At 37.6% G+C, this 25659-nt stretch overlaps 1 protein-coding gene across 1 annotated transcript in view; it reads left to right on the top strand.

The window, feature by feature from the left end:
- Nucleotides 1-21416, top strand: part of RPS6KC1 (ribosomal protein S6 kinase, 52kDa, polypeptide 1) — a 44884-nt gene extending 23468 nt beyond the window's left edge. Inside the window, exons 5-7 of the mRNA XM_008585085.1 lie at nucleotides 10984-11066; nucleotides 12360-12455; nucleotides 19307-21416. Coding sequence (XP_008583307.1) covers nucleotides 10984-11066; nucleotides 12360-12455; nucleotides 19307-19417 — 290 coding nt within the window. The 3' untranslated portion in view covers nucleotides 19418-21416. The remainder of the gene's footprint in view (nucleotides 1-10983; nucleotides 11067-12359; nucleotides 12456-19306) is intronic.
- Nucleotides 21417-25659: the final 4243 nt, after the last annotated feature.

Genomic DNA, 25659 nt, shown 5'->3' with positions numbered 1-25659 from the left:
TGCAGTGTATGCAGCTCTCTGCCTGCCTAACATGGCCACAGAGTGGCGGAGAGGAAGAGAGAAAACTGTGCCTGTCATTCTCACAATTTTCAGTTAGCCTTTTTCTCATCAGTCAACTTTAATGGCTTTGGTTGGGTAACACTGTGATGCCCAATGGCTGTTCAGAATGGAGTTGTGATAAGATCAATGGAAAATGGAGCATGCTGTTGCTTTTTTTTCCTCTTAGAAATTCAAGGTGAGAGAGTAAGCAAGATTGTGTAGGGCTCAGAATTATAATCATTCAACCAGAAGTTATATGGTAGTTACCTGTTTCTTATTCTTTCTCACAAGAAAATGGTGTAGTAACAAAACTTGTAGAGTTCCTTGCACAAGTAATTCTTGGCTCTGGAATGCTGACTCAAGTGAAATCAAGGAGTTTTGACCCAAGTTGTGCAGATAATTGCAGGAAAGCTGAGAAGGTGGTTGCCAGGTCACCACGACGACAAGAAATTCAGAGCTCGGTAGTGGGAGAAAAGCAGGATTAGGTATTTTGCCAAACCTAGCCTGAACTAGCTGAGTATAGCCTGTACTGACGTCCAGTTCCCCATAGGACAACAGGCATATGGGTGCAGGTAATTGAATTACCTGAAAACCAACTATATTACTAATGAGGTGGTGGCAGGAAGCAAGGCTAAGGACTAAGATGAACCAAGAAAGCGAACGTATATGAGGTGGAGCACATCTTCTCCATCACCTTGCAGTGCCGGGAGAAGAGCAGAGCCCCAGCTGCTACAGACTTCTCTCCTTGGAAAGTGCCAGTCTCTGTCGTTGGTCTTCCCTGGATAATACACTAACTAATTAGAATGATGTGATTCTGGGAACTTTCAAACAGTTCATATACTCTACTCAACAAATATGGCATTTGAATAAGCAATTGATTACAATCTTGGAAGACTTTATGGAATATAGAATGGATAATTGGGCAGCCAATGTTTTCTGAAATAATATAAGAAAAAGGAGCAAAATGCCCATTGGAAAGGATGGACTAAGAAATGAGAATTCCAGGCTCTAATTATCTGTCATCCTGAGGATTAAAATCTGCCTCAGAGGTGTTCTGAGACCTTAGGCAAGTAAGTTTCTTCTGTCCTAACTAACTCATTTCAAATATAGGGTTCCTGTGAAAATTGTGCGTCTTCAAGCTTTTAAGCTTTAAACTGCTAAACTTTGATAATTTAGTTTATAGGTATTAGAAGAGTAATACAAACCTACAACTAAAATGAAATTTTATTCTCATAGTTGATATATCTTTTAGTTTTGTTTTCAGTTGTAACATGTGTTTCTTGTTTGTGGAAACTTTAAAAAATAGTCTGTGTATCTAAAATAATACCCTGGGGAAAGCTAGGTAATATAGTTGTCCTACAGTGCACTTAAATGAATTTGTTTTTGATAACATTTAAAAAAATTTCTAACTGGTACTATTGATCTCACCAGACCACTAACCAGATATTATAGCCAGTTTATGAATTTGTGGCACATTTGCATGTAATTAGGTGTATAGATTCCTTAAACTGAAGATGGACAGAGGAAACCTTGAGTTATTTCCCAATCCTGTCACCCTTCTGCCCGAAGTTTTTCAGCCTTTTTTTTTTTGGATGTAGCACATGCCACCCATGCCAGAACAACCAGTACCCAGAGGCAGTCATTGCACTCTGCAAAGGAAGCACTGGAAGGTGTCCACTCCACTGCCTGAGTTTAAGCCGCCATCATCTCTTGCCTGGAATACTGTAGTCATCAGCTCACTGACCTTTATTCTCACCCTTAGTGTTTGTTTCATCCTGCAGCCAAGTATGTTTTAGGAAATGTTTTAAACTTTCTGGCCTACAACATGTAAAAATGCAGAAGGACTTGATGTAGATCTGTATGTTCAATGGGACAACGAAAATGAATGTTACGAGGCCTTTTTAGGTGCCTTGAATGGGCAGTGGTACAAAATGCGAGACTGATATATTTATTCAACAAACATTTATTAAGTTCTTTCTGTGTCCCAGACACTGTGCCTAGGGGCCAGAAATAAAAGACATAATTGGTATAGTATTGGTAGTTACTTTTGAAGATTTATGTAAAAAGGAGACTGCCCAAACAGAAAACATATACAATCGGTTAACTAGAATGTTAATAGATCTTTACAGGTGAATAGTTGTATTTATAGAATGGTAATTTTCTGAGCTAACAGAAGGCATACCTAGTTGTCTCTCTTCCCACAGTTTAGTTCTGTGTATTGTTGGATACCAAAAAAAAAAAAAAAATGCTTTCTTCTGTCTCTCTTTCTCTTTGCTCTTTAGTCATCAGCTGTAGTGGAAGACTAATGCTCAGCCCCTGCCTAGAAAATCTTTATACACAGCAAGAGCTGGTGAGAGAAATTGACAAGGATTTTGTAATTCTAGTCCCTTTCAATTAGAAACAGATGCTGCAGGGAAAGATTGTCTATGTAGGAACACAGTGTCCTGGCTAACATGGAGTGCTTATTGCAGAAGAAAGGTGTTCTTTTCCTTGGTCCAAGCATGTCACTAATGACAGATCAGATTTTTGGTTTTTTACCTGTCTCTACTTCTATCTGAGTCCATTAATGAAGTCTGACTCCCTTGGAAGAAAGTTAACAATTTTTTTTTTTGTCTTTTTCGTGACCGGTAAGGGGATCGCAACCCTTGGTGTGGTGTCGCCCACAGCACGCTCAGCCAGTGAGTGTACTGGCTATTCCTATATAGGATCGGAACTCGCGGCGGGAGCATCGCTGCGCTCCCAGCGCCGCACTCTCCCGAGTGCGCCACGGGGTCAGCCCGAAAGTTAACAATTTCTTGACCAATTGTAACAGCATTTTAAATCTTATTGAACACTTAAAGAATTTATGGAAAATTTAGACACTCCAGCTTTCTTTCTCATAAGAATATATAAGTACATAAGTAATAAAAATGTACGTGATGCATAATTTTAAGGTTTATAAGAATTTCCCTTTATTCTTACATTGTCTTATTCACCAAAGATGTCTCTTTGATACTAAAAGTTGTATGTTTTTCTTTCTTACATTTATTTTCTGAGAGAGATCTAGAATCCTTAAGGTCAGATATTTAAAGCCAAATTTTTTTATTATTTTGAAGAAAAATCTTGTGGCATTATAAACTATATTTATCCACCACCATCACCACCAAAGTATACTTACTACTGATTATCATTTTAATGTGTAGTACAGGTCTGTGGCTTTAAAATTGGTTCATCATTCTGATATTTGGATAAAGTGTTATTTTATCTACGGGACAGATTCTTTCAGCATAACACTTCCACAGTTACCATAACTTTGAGAGTGAAAAGAAGTGAGGTTTCTTTAATTTTTTTTTTTTTTGTCTTTTTCCGTGTCCGGCAACGGATCGCAACCCTCAGTGTTGCCCCCGTACCAGACCGGGGACCGGCAACGGGATCGCAACCCTCGGTGTTGCTCCAGCGCCTCGCTCAGCCAGTGAGCGGGAACCGGTCTGTATGTGGGATCCGAACCCTCGTGCGGGAGCGCCGCCGCGCTTCCCAAGCGGCGCACTTATCCAGTGTGCCACCGGGCCGGCCCAAGAAGTGAGGTTTCTAAGATCATATTTATTTTAGGGAGTGTAGTTAAGAAAAAGAGTTTAGGAGAAATATTTAAATAATTGTTTTAAAATAGAATAGAATTTCCTCTATATGTGAAATTTTCTTCTAAAAAAACTCTGAACCATATCTTGGAGGGGAGAGAGCAACAACATACCATGCTGCCAGAAGGAGGTTTTGTTACTGTCTCTAGAGAGTTTTGGAATGGGGATGGGTAACTGTATGGTTGATATTAGTAGAGGTAAGGAGAAGGATGAGGTGACCTGTGTGGATATCCCTTAGTGGAAAACCAGGGAACAGAATCAGATGGCCTCACCAGTCTGAAGGTATGTCTTAACAAATTCATCTAAATGTGGAATATCAAATTCCCTTGTTTATCAAGCATTTTAATAGTAATGTCTTTTAAAGGAAAGTAAATTCTGAATTTGGAATGTTGAAGTCACCACAATTGCTTAAAATGCAAAATGATTAATCTTTATAAAACTTTATAGAATGGTCGGTTTTCATTGAAACCTTCAATTTGACCTGTATTTTCTGGTTTTCTCAATTTTCTATACAATTTCCAGCATAGTTTTAGCTCTGTCTTTGTTTTTTTATTTTTGAGTCATGTATTTGACCAATCTATGTAGCTTAATTGTACAGTGTTCAAAGGCAGAGCCTGTACCCATAGATAAGTGTGTATCATGATTTCAGTGTTCTGGAACTGCACGTTCTCCCCAATGTTATTCACGCTTCCTCAAGTCTGACAGCATGTACTTTGCCTCTTTCCTGACACTTCCTATGCAGATATAGACATCTTAAGGTTGCCCTAGTGCAGGCTTCCAACTTTTTTGCTCCTTTACTTTTCAGGAGCTGGGATTATTATAGTTACACTTTTGGATTCAGGTTAAACACTTATTTTGGGATATAAGAGGGAGACTTAGAAGACTGATTATCATAAGGACTGTAAAACTCTCTTATTCTATGTTTTAGCAAGTCCTTTGGCAGTTTGGGTTAACAAGGCAGCATTATTTTTCTGAAAAATATCCTGGCTTGTTGAAGAGTGTTCTATGATGTGTTAAACATGAGTAAAACAAAAGTAGGCAAAGCACATTTTCTGTTGTGATATCTTTATTATTTTATTTAAACTTGTTTATTCACTTGTGAAATATGATAGTTTGAATTATTGGTATGAATCAGTAATATCCTAAATTGTGGTTAGAGTATTAAAATTGATAGTACTAAAATGAAAGTTCTAGAATTTTACTAAACCGTTTGCCCATATTTGATGTCTTTAAATTTTTTTGGATGAGTTGAAATCTAATCTTTGGCTGATTCTGTGTCTCCATTACATTGAAAGATGATAATGGTTAGATTCAGTGACACTGATTCATTTCACCTCACTTGCCACCAGGTGATTAGTGTCTTAGGGAAAGGGAGGAGTGAGTGGCTATGTACAGAAAGTTGAAAAGGAAGAAGAGTGCGAAATGCTGGCTCACCTTAGCGTAATCCCACTCTTTGGGCATCTTAGGTTAATGGAGGGAGAGGAAGTTATGAGAAAGGCTTACGTGTGCTTTTGAAAACACTTTCAGGTTCATAAAGTTACAGATTATAAGAGGTTGAAAGAATGTTAGAGGTCTGGCTCTTCTCATTTTCAGAGGAGCTTAGTGACATACCCCGACAAGCTCAAACAGCAGTGTGACTAGTGCCCTAGCAGTACATCTCTGACTCAAAGACAAAATCCAGGATTCTTTAATATCACCATCTGTTTTTGAGTTTTCGTGGGAATAACCTGAAAAATTGTTTTCTGAGGGAATAGTTTATTTTTCCCTTGATCACTTTGCTTAATGCCTGTAGTGCCACTCACTATACAAGTAGACAGTAAGGATACCATTTTACCCAGCCTAGAAACTGCAAATATAGAGTGTAGTGGTGGAGGAAAGGGGATGCACAGGAGCTTAATACCTTGGGTTTTATAGGAAAAATATTTGGAAAATCAACAAAACAGTGGTTGAGTTGTTTTTCTGATTTTTTCCAAAGATGTTTCAAATTTGAGGTAGGAGTTTAAAGGGATTTCCCAGCTTCACTATATTATACTTTTAAAATAGCCTCACAGATATATTTGGTATTTCTTTACATTCTCTACTTTTGATGTTAGGCACATATACTTGGTGTTTGTAGTAACTATCATGTAGCTTTATATATAAATTAGTGCTCTTCGTTTATGCTTAAATGTTTTGTATAGATTTTGCAAGGAACGCAGATTTAGAACAGTGATTTTTGACAGCCACACAACCCCAGGATTCTCTTTTGGCAATACAATTTATATCAAAGTATTTAATCAAAGAATTATTCGTTCTTGAAGATATTAAAGGACAACCAAAGACCTACATTCTGATAATTAAAAGAAAATAATTTATTTTCTTTTTTAAAACCCATAAAGAAGAAATTCTACCAGTGCTTGCCTTCACTTGGTCTAAGCTTTCTAGCTGTTAGGAAGTTCTTTTTTATATCTTACCTAAATATAGAACTCTTTGTTGTAGCTTAGAGTCGTCTGTGAAAATCAAGGACAGTTGGTCATGATGTCAATTTTACATTAGTTCAAAAATCCCTGCTTAATATACAGTCATGTTGAAGAGTTTCAAGCTGCATTGTTAAGGGGATGAATTTAAAACTTGTTCAGTCTGGCCAGTTAGCTCAGTTGGTTAGAGCACAGTATTGTAACACCAGGGTCAAGGGTTACAATACCCATACTGGCCAGCTGCCAAAAACCAAACAAAAACAAACAAACAAACTTGTTCCGTGTCTGTTTTTGCCAGGTTTCCATGAAAAACAAATTTGCCTTTTTACAGTTGTTATCCTTGTTTTTGGGAAAATAGAATAATTTAATCAGGCCCCCTCTCCTACCTGTCTGGTTTGGGGTGGTGTGGCGTATTCTTTGTAAGCAAATTGTGTGTGGGTGGACTTAGTGCGCATGTACGGTCCCACGACGTGGCTGGCACTGACTGCCTGGGGCCTCCACCCCGCGCGGCTATACTCTAATGTACGGCTTCCAAGGATCTGTTTGCTGCTTACCTATCTCATAGACTTGCGTGTGAGGGGTTTAGGGACCCAGCCTGGCGTGTAAGAGGTCTGGGGACCTAGCCTGGCATGTGAAGGGTTTGTGACCTAGTCTGTGAACGGGCTTGAGGGGTCTGTGAGCTCCAGACCAAGCCCTAGCTCGACATTTTTTTTACTAGCCAAACTAGATGAAAGATGACATTCAGCTTAGCTGCCTTCATACTTTCAGAAGCAGTTTTTCTTAGATGGGACCAGCAGTCTCTTTAGGCCTGAGTGCCATTAGACAGCTTGAACTAATCACATCCAAGAGGAGGGAAGAAAGGGAAAGTCAGGGGAGAGGAAAAGAAGCAGAGTGTCAGTGGAAAAAGAGGTGAAGATCAAGGAAAGATGGAAAAAAAATGGAGAGTGAAAGAAGTAGACTATAGTTGACAGTGCTGGAGCATCACCAGCGGTTATCCCAGGTGCCACTTGGTACATCCTGGACTAGCTAGCAAGCCCACTGATGAGTGGGAAAGCAAATTGGCTTTAGGGCCTTCTTGTGTTTCTTGCTGCCACCCACATTGCCTCACATTCAGGTTGGGGTTCATCCGACACTAGGGAGTCCACATGGATCCTGGAAGAAAATTACCAGGGATTTCAAAACAGCCTGAAATCTTAGACTGCTTAGCTGAGCCAATTCACAGAACCCAGTAAAGGTTTACACCCTGTCTGTCTCATGAAGTGCTTCTCAAATTTTTCCGCCCAAGTACTTCTGACTGCAGGGGTGATAGTGAATGGGCACCCCAGGGGACTAGTGAAATATGATTCTGAGGTTTCTTTGAAGTCTTTTTATCTTGCAAATCCATGCAAATTTTACATTGTGTTCCATAATAGGTCTGTGTTTCTTTTAATAGTAAAACAATATCCCACCCCTTCCCACACATACAGAAATCTTTGAGGCTCAGGAAAATGCACTGTGCTTATCTGGTGGCTTCAAGAAGACAACTCCCCCACCCCTGCACACACTGCCACGTTTCACCCGGGGTGCACATTCCCAGTAGTGATGTGGGAGAACAGGCATAACATTTCAGTTTTGATGATCTAGGCTACATTGGTGATATTGGTGTTGGCACTTTGGATCTTTTGCTGAATTTAAAAGGTGCCTTAATAAATTATGTTAAGCCTCTGATTACATAGACCTATCTCAGCAACCATTCACTCAATTCTAACAGGGAACCTTATAAGCAGAGACTTGGGGTGTGGCTCTAGTCTGGAGCTCCTTAGAACATGTTGTCAGACCCAGCAAAACCATCTCATTAATTTTCACAGCATTTCTCTGTGCAGACTGAATCAGATGTCCTTTTTCTCTCTAGACAAATAAATATAATATTCTCTCTCTCCCAAAGTCACCCTACCCAAATAAGTTCTTCATAAGGGTGATTGAAAATTTTAAATAATTCACGTAATGTGTTAAACACAGTTCCTTATGTGTAGTAAGCAGTCAATAAGTTTTAGCTGCTGTTTTATTGTTGCAACTATCATTATTGCAATGTGTGCCTACTGTGAGCAAAGTAACATTCATACATGGAAAGTGAGGCTTGTCTGTGGCACATTCAAAACAGATGGCTGATCAGTGACTTTGGATCTTGACTTGTGAAAAGGTAAAACCTTTATAAAACTAAGAAATATATACTATTTGCTATGTGATTAAAGAAATCAAATAACAAATTTTTGAGGAAAAATGTGAAAAAATAAAACCATTAACTACACTCGTGAGAAAACTGATTTTAGTTTCACATTATCTAATAGTGTGGCCACATAGAGTTCTGTGGATGGATAGTGCCTAGTTTGTGCTGCTTTATGTATGTGGGCTGAATGAACACGATAGGTTGAGACCTTATTATGAAGGCCTGAGTATGTATACATGCCTGATTAAGCAAGACGTTTGAATGTTATTTAGTGGTAAGTGAGAAGCCATTTAAGAATTTTAAACAGGGAATTGATGCAATTCATTGCCTGCTTAGACTGGGAGGAAATGTGCAGAAGGTTTTATCTGATCATACTATGGTAAATTTCCTTTTTACTTTTCTAATGTTTCTAAAAACACATGTCCTTTCTAAAATTTCTAAGAGCACACTTCCAAAGGTGATATTGGCTCTTTATATCGGGAGGTGGGAGAATAGAGGCAGGGGCAGTATATTTGAATCTGGGAGGTGTAGCATATGTACTTCAAAAAAGCCCCCAAGGAGTTGTCCTTCATGAGAATCACTATTTTAGGGAATCTGTAAGTATCAAAATCATAGAATATAGAGCTAAATTTAACCTGGAGATCCTCAGATCTAACCCTTGTGTTATGGATGAGATAAAGTGAATTCCTTAAGACCCAGCCCAGGACTCCTGATTCTTAGTCAATTGTTCTTTCTAAGATACACTGCATTAAAGTTGTGGCAATGAATATGTAGGCGAAAATGGAAGGGAGGATTGGTCTCCATAGCTTTGTCTTCACTGCTCTAAAGTAGCTTTTTCACAGGCCCGAATGTTTTCACATCACCTTGCTATACTTTTTAAAATGTGCCAGTTAGATATATTCATGTAAGTTAATACGAGGGTACTTCAAAAAGTTCATGGAAGGATTCATATTATTTTTTTATTCTATTTTTCCATGAACTTTCTACCATTGTAAGTATACAAATCTCACCACCCCAGAGGCAAATCACTAAAACATTTTGTCATATTTTCTCACTGGTCTTTTTTTGGAATATATACTTTTAAAATTATAATTTTATTGTTTTATGGCTTTTTAAAAATCTTAATATATACAAACATTTACCTATATACTTAAATCTTATATGAAGACATTATTTAAAATGGTTATGTACTAGCATTCCATCATTCAGATGTGCTACAACATATATATTTAAACATCTATTGTTAGGTAAGTAGTTCTCAATTTTTTCAAACAAGCAGTTGTCTTATAAATACAAATGGTTCTAGCAAGATTAGGAGATTTCAGTCATTCACACAATAGTTTGAATTAGTTAATATCTGTTTTCCTTTTACCACCTAGCTGAGAGCAACTATTTAGAGAATGGAGGTTGTGATTTGGTATGAAGCCTTTTAGGAAGAAGATAGGCTGGGGAAAGACTAGTTGTGATGGGGTTTGTTCTACTCAGGCTGTTTGAAACCCAGAAGAAGGGATATGGAAGAAGATTGCTGAAATGGAGTAATTTCAATATTTTGCATAGAAATGCCTCTTTTTTTCTCTTTCTGGTCCACATAAACTTTGCTTCAAGACTTAAAACCAAAGCTATTTCATGAGTTTGGTGGTTTTCCCACACAGTAAATCTACTAAGCTTTGGTTAGAAGGCTGGACAACTGAGTACCACTTCTATTTATAACTTTCCAACTTCCAACCTAACTACTATAAACTTTTGAACATTATTGTTATGAATTATGGACTACCTATAGTCAAATAACAAGTATGTTTTCTCAGCCAAATGGAAATGGAAGGGTAGATATTGGCAAGACTTAGGGACTACTTGAATGTCAGTAGGAAAGGACAAGAAGATATCAAATATGACATAAGGGCCAAAAGTCTCAAAAATGGTGAAATGAGTTGTTGCTGATTTGTGGAGGAACCTGAAAGATGACACCTAAAAACTCACAGTACATTTCAGGAACTTGTGCTGGTGAGAGATAGAGATAACACAGGTAAAAATTGTGATTTGTAGATATTTTAAAAGCCCTTATCTTAGCCAGTAGTTTCAGTTGTGGCTTAAAACAATATCTGTACTTCTGAATAACAAAATGGGTGGATTTGCATTTCATTTACTCTTTCTTTAGTTGAAATGCTACTATAACCTAGGTTTTACTTCTGCTACAACATGACATTGGACAGGGTATTTCACCTCTCTGGCTTCTAATGTGTAGGTAAAAGGATAATGAGTATTGGTTGAGGTAATTTTTGAAGTTCCTTCTTAAAGAGTCTTTGTTTCTAAAACAAAAAAATGATCCCTGTGGTAGAACTGGCTATCCTTTCTCAAATTTGACAAGCTAAGCAAAATGCTGATCTAATAGGTTCATGTAACTTTTAAGTATAGCATCTTGAAGGTGTCCCTCTATCAACTAAAGAACAAATGTCTCAGTTTAATATATGACTATGTCAAAAAAGAAAAAAAAAAACGTAACCACAGTAGGTGACCAAAGGGATACTTAACTTTCAGGAATTTTGAAAGCCCAATAGTATTTAGTATATGCTCTCTCAGCATTAAAAAGGTCACCTTGCTAATACATGTTAATTTTGAATGTTTAATTGACCTTTGGAATTTTAATATCAACCTTTTTTGGTGTGTTTAGAGGTTGGAGCAATCACGGAAGAAACTGAAGCCTGTGATTGGTGGAGTTTGGGTGCTGTCCTCTTTGAACTTCTCACTGGCAAGGTAAGCAGTGACCTGGATGTTTAATAAATTTACCCAGATGCCACCTTTATTTCAAATGGAGAACGTTAGCCTTTGCCTTCAGTTTTTAGGTCAGGGACTAAGTAAGAAAAGTTTTGACACCAAAAACGAGCAGAGAAATGCAAGTTTATCAAAATTCCAGATTTTTTAAAAAGTAGAATTGCATTACGTTGAATAAATTGATGGTAAAACTCTATTATGTCACAGTGTTACACAGTGGGATATAAGACTGAGTAAACATTTTTTCTTTTCATTTTCTGTGATTCAGCTTTGAGTCAAATCTGTAAGGTTTATGTAAGGATGTATTAGAATTCTCTGGATGTTTTAAACATCTTGTCTGAAACCTGGAGGGAATTCTCATTTTAGGTATTAAAGTAGCATTATCTTTTTTTTTCAATATTGTAAATTTTTTCTATCTACTCTAGCTTAAGGACAGAATTTATACTCTCTTTGGTCAATAACTTTTAAGTATGATGTTTGAGGTTAATAGACTATATCGAGTACTGTGCAGATTGCCTCCTGGGAAGAAAACAGAGGAAATGAACAGTTTTACTTTAAGTAGTTATCTACCTTAAATATGTAGATACTATCAGACTCCTAAGATTCTTATGGAGTTTACAAATCACCTTTACATACATTTAAACTGTAAAGTACATATGTAAAGCATTATTATTTACAAATTCTAAACCTTGAAGGCTTTTAAGAACATTAAAACATTTCAGAGATATCAAGTCCCTTTTTAGTTTTTGTGTGTAATTTAAGCTTTTCTTTTATAAGCCATTTTATAACTAAGGGAAAAGGGACAGTAGCATAAGCTTATGGTATGATCATGATGACTGTCTTTGTTTCATTTAGAAGTTCTTTTTTTGTCTTTTTTGTCTTTTTTCCGTGTCCAGCAACGGATCGCAACCCTCAGTGTTGCCCCCGTACCGGACCGGGGACCGGCAACGGGATTGCAACCCTCGGTGTTGCTCCCGCGCCTCGCTCAGCCAGTGAGCGGGAACCGGTCTGTATGTGGGATCCGAACCCTCAGGCGGGAGTGCCGCCGCACTTCCCAAGCGGTGCACTATCCAGTGCGCCACCGGGCCGGCCCTCATTTAGAAGTTCTAAAAGCCCATAGCCCCCATCCTAAACTGTGTGTGGCAACTGTATTGATTACTACACCTCCAGTTAAGATGATTGTTGAGCTCTCTGTACTTGCTGTTCATAACTCCTGTGATAGAACAGAATATGATGTTATTTGGGATAAGAAGTATACCTGATTGATTGTTTCAGACTCTGGTTGAGTGCCATCCAGCAGGAATAAATACTCACACAACTTTGAACATGCCAGAATGTGTCTCTGAAGAGGCTCGCTCACTCATTCAACAGGTAATTTAACTGCCCTATTGGACAAGTATATCAACCATGCAAATTAGCAGAGCCCACAGCTCTGAAACCTTTAAAGAAATTAGTTTTGGGCAAGAAAGACCCATGTATAATTACACATTCAGAATTAATAGTGTATCTTTAGGCTTCTGCTGTTATCCAAGTATTGGTGGGGTCAAATAAGATAGTTAAAACTTATTGGTATTTTTTTATCTCCACAAATCAATGGTAACGCTTAATCAATTCCATATATTTGTGAAGGTGTGAGATTTGATTATTGCTTTTATCTTGTCTGGGGCTACTCTATTTTTGTATTACATTTTGTAACCTTGTATAAATGGGCTATTTTCAATCTTTAATTCTTATTTATAAATAGTAACGGGCCACTCAACTTGTTCAGGAGAGAAGTATTGTTAGAAAATCCTGTCAAGGGGCTTAGCTCAGTTGGTTAGAGTGCAGTCTTATAACACCAGGGTCACAGGTTCGGATCCCCAGATTGGCCAACTGCCAAAAAAGGGAAAATCTTGTCAAGTTAGATCACTTATAGGCCCATCCATTGGTGGAACTTGAGTGTTGGTGTCAATTAATACATTTTAGTGCTTTGAAGAAAGAGACTATTGATAATTAAAGTTCAATATCCCAGAGGCAGGCTTTGAACTGTGGTGAGCGTCTTAAATGGATTCCTTATGTTTAAAATGCTCCTGTAGTTTTCTTTTCTTTTCTTCTTCTTCTTATTATTTTATTGGTTATGAATATTCATGAGATACAAAGCTGATTGTCACCCCTTGTGCCCAAGACGTGAAGGCCAAATTCATACTGGCAGCATACCCATTACCACAAATTGTGTTTATACCCCGTGTCCCCCACCCAATTATCCCCAACCTCCCTCCCCCTCCCGCTTCCCTCCGCACTCTACTTTGTGTAGCCCAAGGTATGTTCTTCCTGTAGTTTTCAGTAATTAGTTTTGCTGAATAGGTTGTTAGAATTGTGATGTGATAGGCTCACAGCAAATCAGCAAGAATTTTCAGGCCCAGGATCTTATACTGAAGATCAAGAACTAAAATTGTTTAGTGAAACAGGAATTATTTTTTAATCAGGGAAAAGAAAAATTAAAAGAAAAGAAAAAAAGGGAAGGGGAGAATATATTAAGAAGATAATTACCTAGTATTCTCTTGAAGAGTGATTTTGGTTCTGTTCAACAGATATCGTATGAAAAGCATAGTGCTATAAGCTACAAAGGTAATTCTCACAAATAACTATACCACAAGGTGGAATTTAATAAAGACTGTCAAAGAGATTCAAAAAATACTTTGGCAAGTCAAGAGAAGGAGGAGTCATAGTCTTTGCAGTGGTAATATTAGAAAGGTTTTTGTGGAGCGGATATTGTTTTTGCTGGACTTTAGATAGAATTCCAGCATAGCAAGGTTGGATGTGGGAGGAACAGCCTAGGTAGAATAAACAGCTTGAACAAAGGCAGGGAAGGAGTCGGAGAGACTCAGTTCAGAAATCAGAAATTTGGTTTGTGTGGAGTAGAGGGATGAATATAGGGATGAGTAATAGTAGTTGGTAAGTGTATAAAGATAAGTTGAGGTTCTCTTATGGGGTTCCATTGTCATAAACACCAGGATGGAGTGAAGGTATTTAATTCATTAAAGATTTGAGATTTGGAGTTTGTGTGCAGAAGAGTGAAAGGATCAGAGTTGTGCTTCAGAAGATTAATTTGCCCAGCCTAGGTAAAGTATAAAGAAACATAATCAGGTTGGAAGTACTGAGATGACAATACCCAGAGTACTCTGCAAAAGGATTAAGAGGTAATGAAAAGATATATAAAACATTTCATTCTAATGGGAGAAAAAGAGCAGCTATTCATTTGATTCATCTTATTAGTTGTGACACAAAGGAAATTCAAAGTATTTTTTGGTAAATAATTTAGGGAAGGCCAACTGCTATTTTTTGTTTCTCTTCCTTAAAGAAGTAGTTGTTATTATATAATATTGAAAACAGAATTCCCCACAATAATATACCAGGTTCTGCTCCTATCTTTATTAGAAATTATGTTGTAATGGAGTCTAGGCTTAAGGTATGTTAAGTCCCCACATGCAGACATGTATAGGTTATATAGTAAATCAGCATTCTATCACTGGCCTGCCTGAGGAAACTACCACTCATGTTGAGGAAACATCATCAGGAAAGGGAAAAGGGGTCTCTTGGCATGATTAGCAGTTTGTCATTTTGACTTTCCTTTTCCACTACCTCACAGGTCACAGAGGTCACTTTTAAAAAAATCACAAAATGATTTATATGGAAATAATTATTCTGCTTTGGGGAAATTTTCTCCTCTTTAGTCTTTCAGCTCCTTGCTTTGTTCTTAGATTTCATAATCCCCTAACCCCAATGATTAGTCATCTGTCCCAGTCAAGTGAATGGTGCTAAAGTAAACATAGTCACATTTTAAATGCAATTTAAAAAAAATCCTCAGAGCATTGACAGTGTGCATTGAGTTGATTATGACACAGTTGCCTTGTAGTTGAAAGATATGTGAGGAAAAGACTTGCAAAACAAATTTCTGTACCCTCATTGCTCAGCTCTGTTGCCTGTTCTTTGGGAAAGAAGCAGTTGGCATTGGCTATCTTTGATTCATTATTTTGAATGTGCCACTGGCTTACACATTCTCTTAAGCTATAGAATCTGTGTGATCTCTCTTGAAGCCTGTTATAACACTGAAAAGGGCAGAATAAGAAAGGTAGTCATGGGTAAAACAATTTTACTTTTGCTTATAGATTTATAGTTGCAGATGTATAGAGGAGTCCATGAACTACGTAAATTGACCTTAGTAAAAGTCAAAATATGAACCTTTGGAATTTCACATTTAAAGTCATCATGGGTAAAACAATTTTACTTTTGCTTATAGATTTATAGTTGCAGATGTATAGAGGAGTCTATGAACTACGTAAATTGACCTTAGTAAAAGTCAAAATATGAACCTTTGGAATTTCACATTTAAAGTCATTTTTTTTGGAAAGAATGGGGCTGGAAGAGCCAATTGTAACAGAGAAGAAAGAACTTATGTGCTTATATGTTTCCTGAAATATTAAAAATCTAATGCTATAGTTAGTTAATTCTTATCAATACTTGTTATGTTAGATTCATATTAAAGTGTCTGCTGCCTTCCCCATTTCAGTCAGTAGAGACAAGTTGTCTGATTTTGAAAATGGATTTGATACATTTAGGATATTCCTATGATGGTTGTTTTATAAGAGCTTTTCTCTTAACACATCTTAGTAACTTCTAATATAAAAATTCTTTGAGCAATGAGCTTTAATAAACAGTAATATGGTCATTTTGAGTGCTAGACATAGTAATTTCAAGTGAAAAGCCTGTTAGTATTGTTTTTTGAAGTACATATATGCTTTACTTCCCTTACAGATTTGGTAATATCAAAGTGGAATAATAGATTCTTGGCATTTGCAGATCACACATTCATACGGCAGTGTAATGTTGTAGTTAAGGCATGGATTTTGGAGACAGAGTGCCTAAATTCAAGTACTGTCTTTGCTGCTTACTACCTGTATGATTTTTTTTTCCTTTTTGTCTTTTTTTGTGACCGGTAACGGGATCGCAACCCTCAGTGTCGCGCCTGTACCGCGACGGGCAACAGGATTGCAACCCTTGGTGTCGTGCCCGCACCGCGCTCAACCAGTGAGCGGACTGGTCTCTATATGGGATCCGAACCCTTGGTGGGAGGGCCGCCGCGCTCCCAAGCGCCGCACTCTACCAAGTGCGCCACCGGGCCGGCCCCACTACCTGTATGATTTTAGACAAGTTACTTAATTTCTCTGAGCCTCTGTTTTCTCATCTATATAATGTAGATAATAATAGTAGCTCTTCATAGAGTTGTTGTAAGTTAAATGAATTTAACCTATGTTAAACACTTAGAATAATGCCTGGCATGTGATAGTGTCATGTAAATCTTTATTGTTTTCTATACTGATAGGACAATATTGAAGGTTTATGACATATAGTAATTTGTAATTTGATGAAGCATGTATTTGAATTATAGGGCTGCTATTGTAAGAGTGAGGCAACTGCTGATGACACAGGTGAGAAGGTCTAAAAGTGAAGTAGACTAGCACATAATAGGACATCAATTGATATTTATTATACAGATAATTGAATTAATGAATCATGAGTGAAAGAAAAGATGGAAATAAAGGAAAAAGAAGAGAACAAACAGTTTTGGTTAAATTTGAATAGTGAAATTTCCTATATGTATAGGACCATTAATGTTCTAAAGAAATCATTTACATATTTCAGTTGTACTTGGCTATATTCTATGGATAATATTATTTGCTGTAGAAGTATTCTCAGATTTTAATAGTTGTGACTGCACAAGGAAATTGGCAAATTCTCTCCCCACAAAAAAGCATAAAGTTGTACAGACTTGGTAAAAACAACCATTTTAGTGCTCTGGGAATTGATGAAAGGACACAATAATCTGAAAAGTGTTTATGCTTGAAAAACAGCCGAACGTTGGAAAAGAATAGGAGAACTCTGTGGCATTCTTGACCAGTCTGCTCCCATTCTCTTTTCTCTGCTTGGTCAGGTGCAAATGTTCTGCCAGGGTGGGGCAGGCCAGCGAGGACCAACCCTGAGGCTGCATGAATGTGCATAGAGACAGGCAAAGGGCCCAGTGGAAAGTAAAAGCCAGGGCAGACTTGGTTTAGTGGCCTAAACTTTGAGTGAAGTTCTCATACCTATTAGCAGAGGACAGAAGCCTGAATGGCTAAGATATTTGAATATGACCTCTGTTCAATTATTGGTTGACCACTAAATTATGCAGACACAGCAGTGACCTCAAGGAAGCCAAGCTTAAAGGTAAAATTAAGGAAAAATAATCAAAAAGCAAGCAGAGATGTCAGCAGCTGCACATTATAGTGCAGGGGGGAAAGTGCTTAGCAGATTTACAGATCTAGATGAAGCAAGTTACCAAAGAACAAACAAACCATCAGCAGTGATAATCTTCATGGGAAAAAAAAAAACATCAGACTCCAGAGTTGCTAAAATATATCATCTAAAGAGTCTCATTTTTAGTGAAATGTAATACAAGACATACACAGAAATAAAAAAGTATGACGTATATGCAGGAAAAAAGCAATCAATAGAAATTGTCTCTGAGTGTTCCCAGATTTTGTATTTGACAGACAAAGACTTCAAAGCAGCTGTTATACATATTTTCAAAGAATTACACCATATTTAAAGAATTAAAGGAAAGTATGACAGTAATGAATCAACAAATAGAGATTCTCAATAAGGAGATAGAAATTATATATATATATTTAAAAAAGAACCCAAGTAGAAGTCTCAAGTTGAAAAGTACAGTAATTTAAATAAAAAAAAAAAAAATTACTAGAGGAAAAAAATTCACTGGAGTAGCTCAAAAGCAAATCTGAGGTAGAAGAAGAAACAATCAATGATCTTGAATATAATAGAAATTATTCAATCTGAAAAACAGAAAAATTGGAAGAAAAATTAATGGGGCTACAGAGACCTATGAGACAACATCAAATGTACCAATGTACATATAATGGTAGTCCCAGGAGAGGAACAAAAACAGGATACAGCAAAAATATGTGAAGAAAAATGGGTGAAAAATTTCCAAATTTGATGATAAACATTAATCTATGCACCTAAGAAACTCAGCAGACTCTAAGCAGGAAAGTACAAAGAGATCCACACTTAGATACAAAGAGGAAAATCTCGAAAGCTTTCAAGAAAAACAACTCATCATATAGAAGGAAGCATTAATGTCTGACTTCTCATCAAAAACAATGGAGGACAGAAGACAGCAAAATGACACATTCACACTGCTGAAAGGAAATAACAGTCAACCAAGAATTTAGCAAAATTATCCTTCAAAAATGAAGGTGAAATAAAGGCGTTCTGATAAAGAAAGACTGAGAGAATTAATTGCTAGCAGATCTGCCTTATAAGAAATACTGCAAGAATTCTTTCAGACTGAAAGGAAATGATAACCAGACAGTTACTCGAATCCAAGGAGGAAATGAAGAACTCTAAAGTTGCTTAAAATTATTGAATTGTACACTTACAATAGATAAATTTTATGCTATATAGATTATCCCCTCAGTAAAGCTTTTAAAACCTAAATTTGAGGATGCACGAATGTCTCAAGGCATATTTTTCCAGCATGCCCAGAGTCCCCATATAATTGTATGTGACTACTTCAATTTTCCCACTCTATTAACAGTGCTGTTGCATGTAACATTATTAACTTATTATGTATATGTTTCCTATTTCTGAAAAAATCAAAACACATTTCATTGGGTCAAATTATTTTGAGTCAGTTATTCCAAAGAAAACGATTTTGGAATATGAATTCGTTTATTCATGCTTTAGGTGAAGTTTAGTTCTAATGCATATATAGTTCATTAGGGGTTGAAAGACTTATTGTGCCTTCCAGACTTCCTAATCATGAAGCCAGTAGCTGGCTCCCAGAATTTAGTGCGGTATCTAATTAATCTCGTGGTGTACTTTTGGAATAGGAAATTGATAGGTGTAACTATCCTGTTACACTACATGAGAATGAGGGAAACAAAAGTGAGTTGCTCATGGTCATGTTTCAAATCAGTTGAAAAGCCATAAACTCAGTTCAAATATCCCCCACCTCCCCACAGCTAGAGTGGTGTTAGGGATAGCTCCCTTTCAAGAAAACATAGTCCGTTTCCTATTAAGTCCGTTTGTCACTGGGTTTGAATTTAGTTTTTTCTTTCATATATTTTGTTTTCCTTTGATTCACCAGTTGGATTCCTGTTACTCACTAAATCCTTCTTTTTCAGCTCTTGCAGTTCAATCCTCTGGAGCGTCTTGGTGCTGGTGTTGCTGGTGTCGAAGATATCAAATCTCACCCATTTTTTACCCCTGTGGATTGGGCAGAACTGATGAGATGAACGCGCTGCGGGTTGTTTTCACACATCCTGATCTTCTCTGTGACAGGCATCTCCAGCACAAGGGCAACTCTGCAGCATGGTCACTATGGAGCATCAAAGCATTTGGATATAGACCTTTAGAGGAAATGCAGGAAGAAAAAGGCTAAATAAGAACAACTCATGTACAATTACTGGCTGGACAAGATATTAGCTAATTTTGCCCAGAGCTGTTATGTACTCACCTTTAACCCAGGTGTTATCTTAGTGTTGCAGGTGAGTTGTAAACCCAACTGAAAGAGGAATGCCCTTCAAGAAGTTCCTCTGATGTGAAGCTGTAAGTGTAAAATTAAATTTTACTTGAAAGAAGGACTTTTACATGGCAGCTAACAGAGCTTTCTGCTAACCAGGATTGGTTTATAAGATCAAATTAATATTTGCGGATTAAGACACTAAAAACTTCATGAATAATGTCATCTGTGGGACCTAAAAAGTGAGAAAAAAAGAATATACGCATGATGTCTGACAGAAAACCTGTACCATGATCTTATATAATTAATGTATCTTGAATGTGGCCTCAGAGTATATCTGTGACAGAATGCTCCATGTTGTCAACTTCGTACTTTGTTGGTTGATACTGCTTATTTAGAGAAGGGTTTGTATAAACACCCATGCTGTCTTTCTCTTCAGCCTCACCTTTCTTTCTGTATCTTCATTTCCTGCACCCTTTGCTCTTTCTCTAGTACTGTTCCTCCTAATCCTAACACACTACAACTTAAGGAGGAAAGGGAGTATTTATTTTCCCAGACTGCATCAGCTTAATAAGGACTAAGAAATCATGATGTAAAATAAATATGGTAAAAATTTAGATATCTTCTTCATTTAATAGCTTAAGGTTTTTTCTTGTTTGTTTGTTTTGTTTTTTTAAGAAAGGTCTCTTCCTCTCCTTTTGGAATGTTGTCAGTTTCTGCTGCTGCTTCTTATACTTGACTTCATTTTACTTTGGGGCTTGGTATACTAAGAACCCAAGGATCTCATCTAAGTGGAATTAAATGACAATCCTATTTTAGTCCTTACTGTGATGACATTTCTACATTTGAACTTCTAATCTACTTGACATTATATAGAAAGAATGTGAGTATTCACACATCTCCAAACATTGTATTTGTTATTTCTTAGTGTTGCAAAGATAGCTCCTATAGTCATGCATTGTTTACAAAAATTTACAAATGTTTTAAAGTAATGTCTATTTTTAAAATTTTATCCAAAGAAAGAATAAGTTACTATTTTCAAGTTAGAAGCCACCAGAAATAATCGAAATTTTCTGTATGTTTTAATCTTCTTTGTATTTTTGAGACCTGTTAGTGCCCACCCTTACTCTAAGAGCATCTGTACAGCTTCCATCTGCCCATGACCGGGTCCTCCCATCAATTTAAATGGAAACAGAAAATGCTTTAGTGAAACAAAGGAAATATGCAGGCATTTTTCCTTTTTTTATTATTCTACTCCCCTTTTTCCTTTTTGGTCCCCTTATAACCTGAACCCCAGCTGAAGGGCTGCAACAACACCAGGCTGGGGAGCAGGTCATGGGGATCATAGCTCAGTCAAGATGACATCACTCCCTGGAACTGGATTTCAATGCACTAGTCCCCTGGCCTCATAACAGGAACTCATGCAGGTGAGACACAAGAATGACTTCCTTTGTAGGACTAGTCGGAAATCTGCTAGTACTTAGAGCTGGCTATTACAGAACTTCCTTCCAGAAGTGCCCTATGACATGAAAGTAGGACTTCACAGCTAAGGTGAAGATCCCTGCTCTGCCACGTGATTTGGGTTTCTTGGGTTCAGAGGACAGTAATGTCAACAGATGGTTGCTATGTCAAGTCTGATGACAATTTTATTGTTTCAGTTTCTCCCTCTCTTTCTCTTTGTATGTTTGATTGGAGCTTGTGCTTAATGTAAATACATTTATAATCATGGTGGACATGAATTATTTTAGTAATAAACACACAGGTTAAATGGCTTTGGGGCGATGGACCCAAGTCTGTTTTTATTTGATGGTGTATTTTAAGCTCTAATGCTGTGAGTGATACTGGTTTTTGTTATTTTTTGTATTTTATTTGTTTAAGCAGGGGAGTGGAGTATGGGTCAAAATCTTAAAAGAAATTGCCACTTAGTATTTCTCATTTGATTTTTTTTATTGTAGGAAAAAATACATGAAATTCACTATTCTAACCATTTTTAAGTACACAATTCAGTTGTGGCATTAAGTACACTCACATTTTTGTGCAACCATCACTGCTGTCCGTCTCCAGAACTCTTTCATCATCCCAGACTGAAACTCTGTATCCATTAAATAGTAACTTCCCATCCCCCCCTTCTAGCTCCTACTAACCACTATGTCTCTTTGAATCTGACTATTCTAGGTCCCTCATATAAGTGGAATCATATATTTGTTCTTTTGTGTCTGGCTTATTTCACTTAGCATAAAGTTTTCAAGGTTCATCAATGCAGAAGCATGTATTAGAATTTCCTTCCTTTTAAAGGCTGAATACTATTCCATTGTATGGATACACCACATTTTGTTTAGCTATTCATCTGTTAGTGGACATTTGGGTTTTTTCAATCTTCTGGCTATTGTGAATATAGCCATTATGAACTTTGATGTACAGATATTTGTTTGAATCCCTGCTCTTATTTGATTTTATATTTTTATACAAAATTACCAATGTCATTGACTGTTTTTTAGTATGCTCTTTATAGAGGGACTTTTCTAGAAAGGTTGCCTATACCATTATGGTGCAGTGCCACTTAAGATATGATATGAAAATCTACTATTTTTGTTTCACAGATGAGTAAGTTAAGCTTCTTAAGAGTAAAAAAGGATACCATCATTTTAGCAATTTGCTTTAGCTATGACAGGAGTTAATATTATTTGAGACATGGATCTTTTCAACTTAGTTGTTATAATAACTGAACTTTTAAAAAAGTTTTATTTTATTTTTTATTGACAAATAATAATTGTATATATATATATATATATATGGGGTATAATGTGATGTTTCGATACATGTATACATTGTGGAATGATCAAATCAGGCTAATTAACATATCCATCACCTCAAATACTTATTATTTCTTTGTGGTAAGAATATCTAAAATTCACTCTTTTAGCTATTTTGAAATATACAATGTATTATTATTATTATTTTATTATTATTTTTTTTTGCCTTTTTCGTGACCAGTAAGGGGATCGCAACCCTTGGTGTGGTGTCGCCTGCACCGCGCTCAACCAGTGAGCACACCGGCCATTCCTATATAGGATCCGAACCCACGGTGGGAGCGTTGCTGCGCTCCCAGCACCGCACTCTCCCAAGTGCACCACAGGGCTGGCCCAACAATGTATTATTATTAACTATAGTCATCATGCTGTGCAGTAGGTCACCAGAATCTATTCCTCCTAATAGAAGCTTTGTACCCTTTGACCATTATCTCCCCTTGTCCCATCCACTTCCCCACCCTGCCCCACCCCACCCCAGCCTCTAGTAACCACCTTTCAGTTCTCTCCTTCTTTGCATAAACTGGACTCTTGATGTTATGTTTAAACCTGTCTTTTAAACAGCTACAATTGCTGTTGTGTTCCTACCCACGAACCTTTCCTAGCTTGTCTTATTTCAGCGTCAGTGTGAACCACGACTGAGTTTTGCTTTTATGTAATGCATGTACTACAGAGTATAAAATTTATAGGTAATACTCATGATGTGACCAGTAACACAATGTTAGGGCCCCACACATAGAATGCCTTGGTTGAAGTTGCTTGTCTGTAAGCTAGGAATCCAAATGGGAAGGAATCTAACTGTGGCACTGAAAGAAAGGCTCCTTGCCTCCCAAGGGCCGCTTATAGCATCTTAACTGGACTCACTTAGGGATTACTTTACAGTGAAGGCCAAAGCATAAGATTGATCATCTTTCTTCTTTAGAGGAATTGATTTAACCTCTGGTATATCTCAGTGCTCTCAATAATGGAGCCTGGTATTTTAAACTCTTTCTTTGAGGATTGTACATTATCATGGAAGGTCTTAAAGTGTCATCCTGGTCATGTCTCTGTGACTAATTAGTCATATAACCTTAATCAGATAACACTATTCTGGGCCTGTTCCCTCACCTGTACAATGAAAGGGTAGGTGAGTTCTAAGCTGTACAAGAATGTGATGGGTTTTCTATTTTTCAAAGTGAACTAATTTGATAAACTAACATTGTAGGAAAGACAAGGTTAATGAATATCTTAATTTGGTACTTAACTGTTTTCTTATAATTATTTGTCGTAATCCCAGATGCTTGGGTTGCTGCCATATACCCGCTCAGCAGCACAGTCCTTGGTGGCTATACAGCTATAAAAATTATAAATAGAATGAAATAGTAAAAGGTTACTTCTCAGTCAGCCCTGCACTGGAAAGGAGAGTTGAAGGTCCAGATAGAAGTCCCGGATGTGAGAGGAGGCCAGGGCACACCTCCATTTGCTCCCTTGCTAGACCTTACTCAGTTCCGTGGTGGTATTCCCACCCCCGTTGCCCTCATCCATCATATTTTATGTGTTTATTTGACTCAGTCCTTTGGCAGGCATAATCAGAGTACAAAATTGATACTTTCTGTTCTTATTTAATGCAGAGCATTAACCTCTACCAGTCTAGGTAATTTGGATTTTTGAGTATTTGATGTCTTCTCAGCTCATTTTAAGGATTCCATATTAAGCCCTCACGTTGAAGGGTTACTGAATGGCAAAAGCTGTGAAGTCATCTACTTCTAAATAAAGTTGTAAACATAATAACAGTGGGGAAATGGAAGCAAAGTGCTACAGGTTCTTGTGACTTGGCAGCACTTATTCTCTCAAGGACAGTAAATAGGAAACTGGAGTACAAGCTTCCTTTTTGGTAAGATTTACAATGGTAGTGATGTGCGTGCAGTCAGATGGTATGGCCTTGATTTTTTTGTGCCTATCACATGGCTTCTTCACTTGATCTAGGGATCTCATCTCAAGGGGAAATAGAGGCAGAGATGATTTGTGGAGACGTAAGAGAAAGTAACCTGTGTGAAGAGGTCTAGGGAAGTGGCAGGCAGCACAGTTCTTGCCAGGGGTTTTGGCCCAGGCTTCTGGAGTGGTGGAGAGCCGTCTTGTTGAGCTGGTTTAAGATGCGATTCTTTGTTCTTTCCTCAGGAAGAGTTAAGCTGACACTGAAATGATTCCCACTATCCCAGGAAAAGAGACGGCCAACCTGCTTTTGGAAAAGATTGAGTGATACGTTTATCTAGAGTCAGTTCTACCTCCATCTTCTTGCTAGAGACAGCTGGTATGGCGGGTAGTAAAGGAAAAGGCCAGGGCTGCTGTGATTTCTTTGGGCAGGAATGCCTCTTACTGAACGTGGTAAAGGAGGGATGACAAATGGACCAGCTTTGGGGCATACTCATGCTGGCGTCATGTACTTATAAATCGCAAATAAAAACATTTCATATCAAAAAGGTAACTATAGGAATGTTGATCAAATTCCTCCGAAAGCTTAGGTGTTTGGTAGTGTTAGGAATCCACAAGGCAGAAGTTTTGATCAGCCTCTGCAAAGGAGATGTAGTGTTGGCAAAACATTTAAAAAGTTTGTGCAACACTTCACTCTCAGAATTGTTCTAGAAGGAAAATGTGTTAGATATTTGAAGGATCTGTCTTTAGCAAAAAGATTCTGAATGACCAAGAAAACTCGAGAACTGGACTCTTCCCCTGACTGCGAGCTCCTGCTGCCTCCTCATTTCTTCTCCTCCTTCCGCTCTTGCTCTCCCCACTTCCCCTTAATGTCTGGTCACTTCTCTGGTCACTCAGTAAAACATTCCCCTGACTGCGAGCTCCTGCTGCCTCCTCATTTCTTCTCCTCCTTCCGCTCTTGCTCTCCTCTGCATCACCCCACTTCCCCTTAATGTCTGGTCACTTCTCTGGTCACTCAGTAAAACACGTGGCACCTGCCTTCAAGGACCTTATAAAGCACAGGGGAAAGAAAGAAGCATAAAAAATCGGAAGGACAGAATGTGGTCATTGTTACTGGGAACAACTAGAGTATGGTGAGTGTGCAAAGGAGAGATGTGAGGAGCTGCAGGGAGCCTTCCTGTGTGAAGTGTAAATAGGATTTTTAAACATAAGGATTTTTTTTTTTCCTTTTTTGATATTTTGTTTGGAGAGAAGGAAAGTTTCTAGGACAAAAACAAAAAACAACCCCCCCCCCCCC

Source organism: Galeopterus variegatus, unplaced genomic scaffold (assembly GCF_000696425.1).
Source record: "Galeopterus variegatus unplaced genomic scaffold, G_variegatus-3.0.2 Scaffold3450, whole genome shotgun sequence".
Taxonomy (NCBI): domain Eukaryota; kingdom Metazoa; phylum Chordata; class Mammalia; order Dermoptera; family Cynocephalidae; genus Galeopterus; species Galeopterus variegatus.
This window is presented reverse-complemented; position numbering and strand designations above follow the sequence as displayed.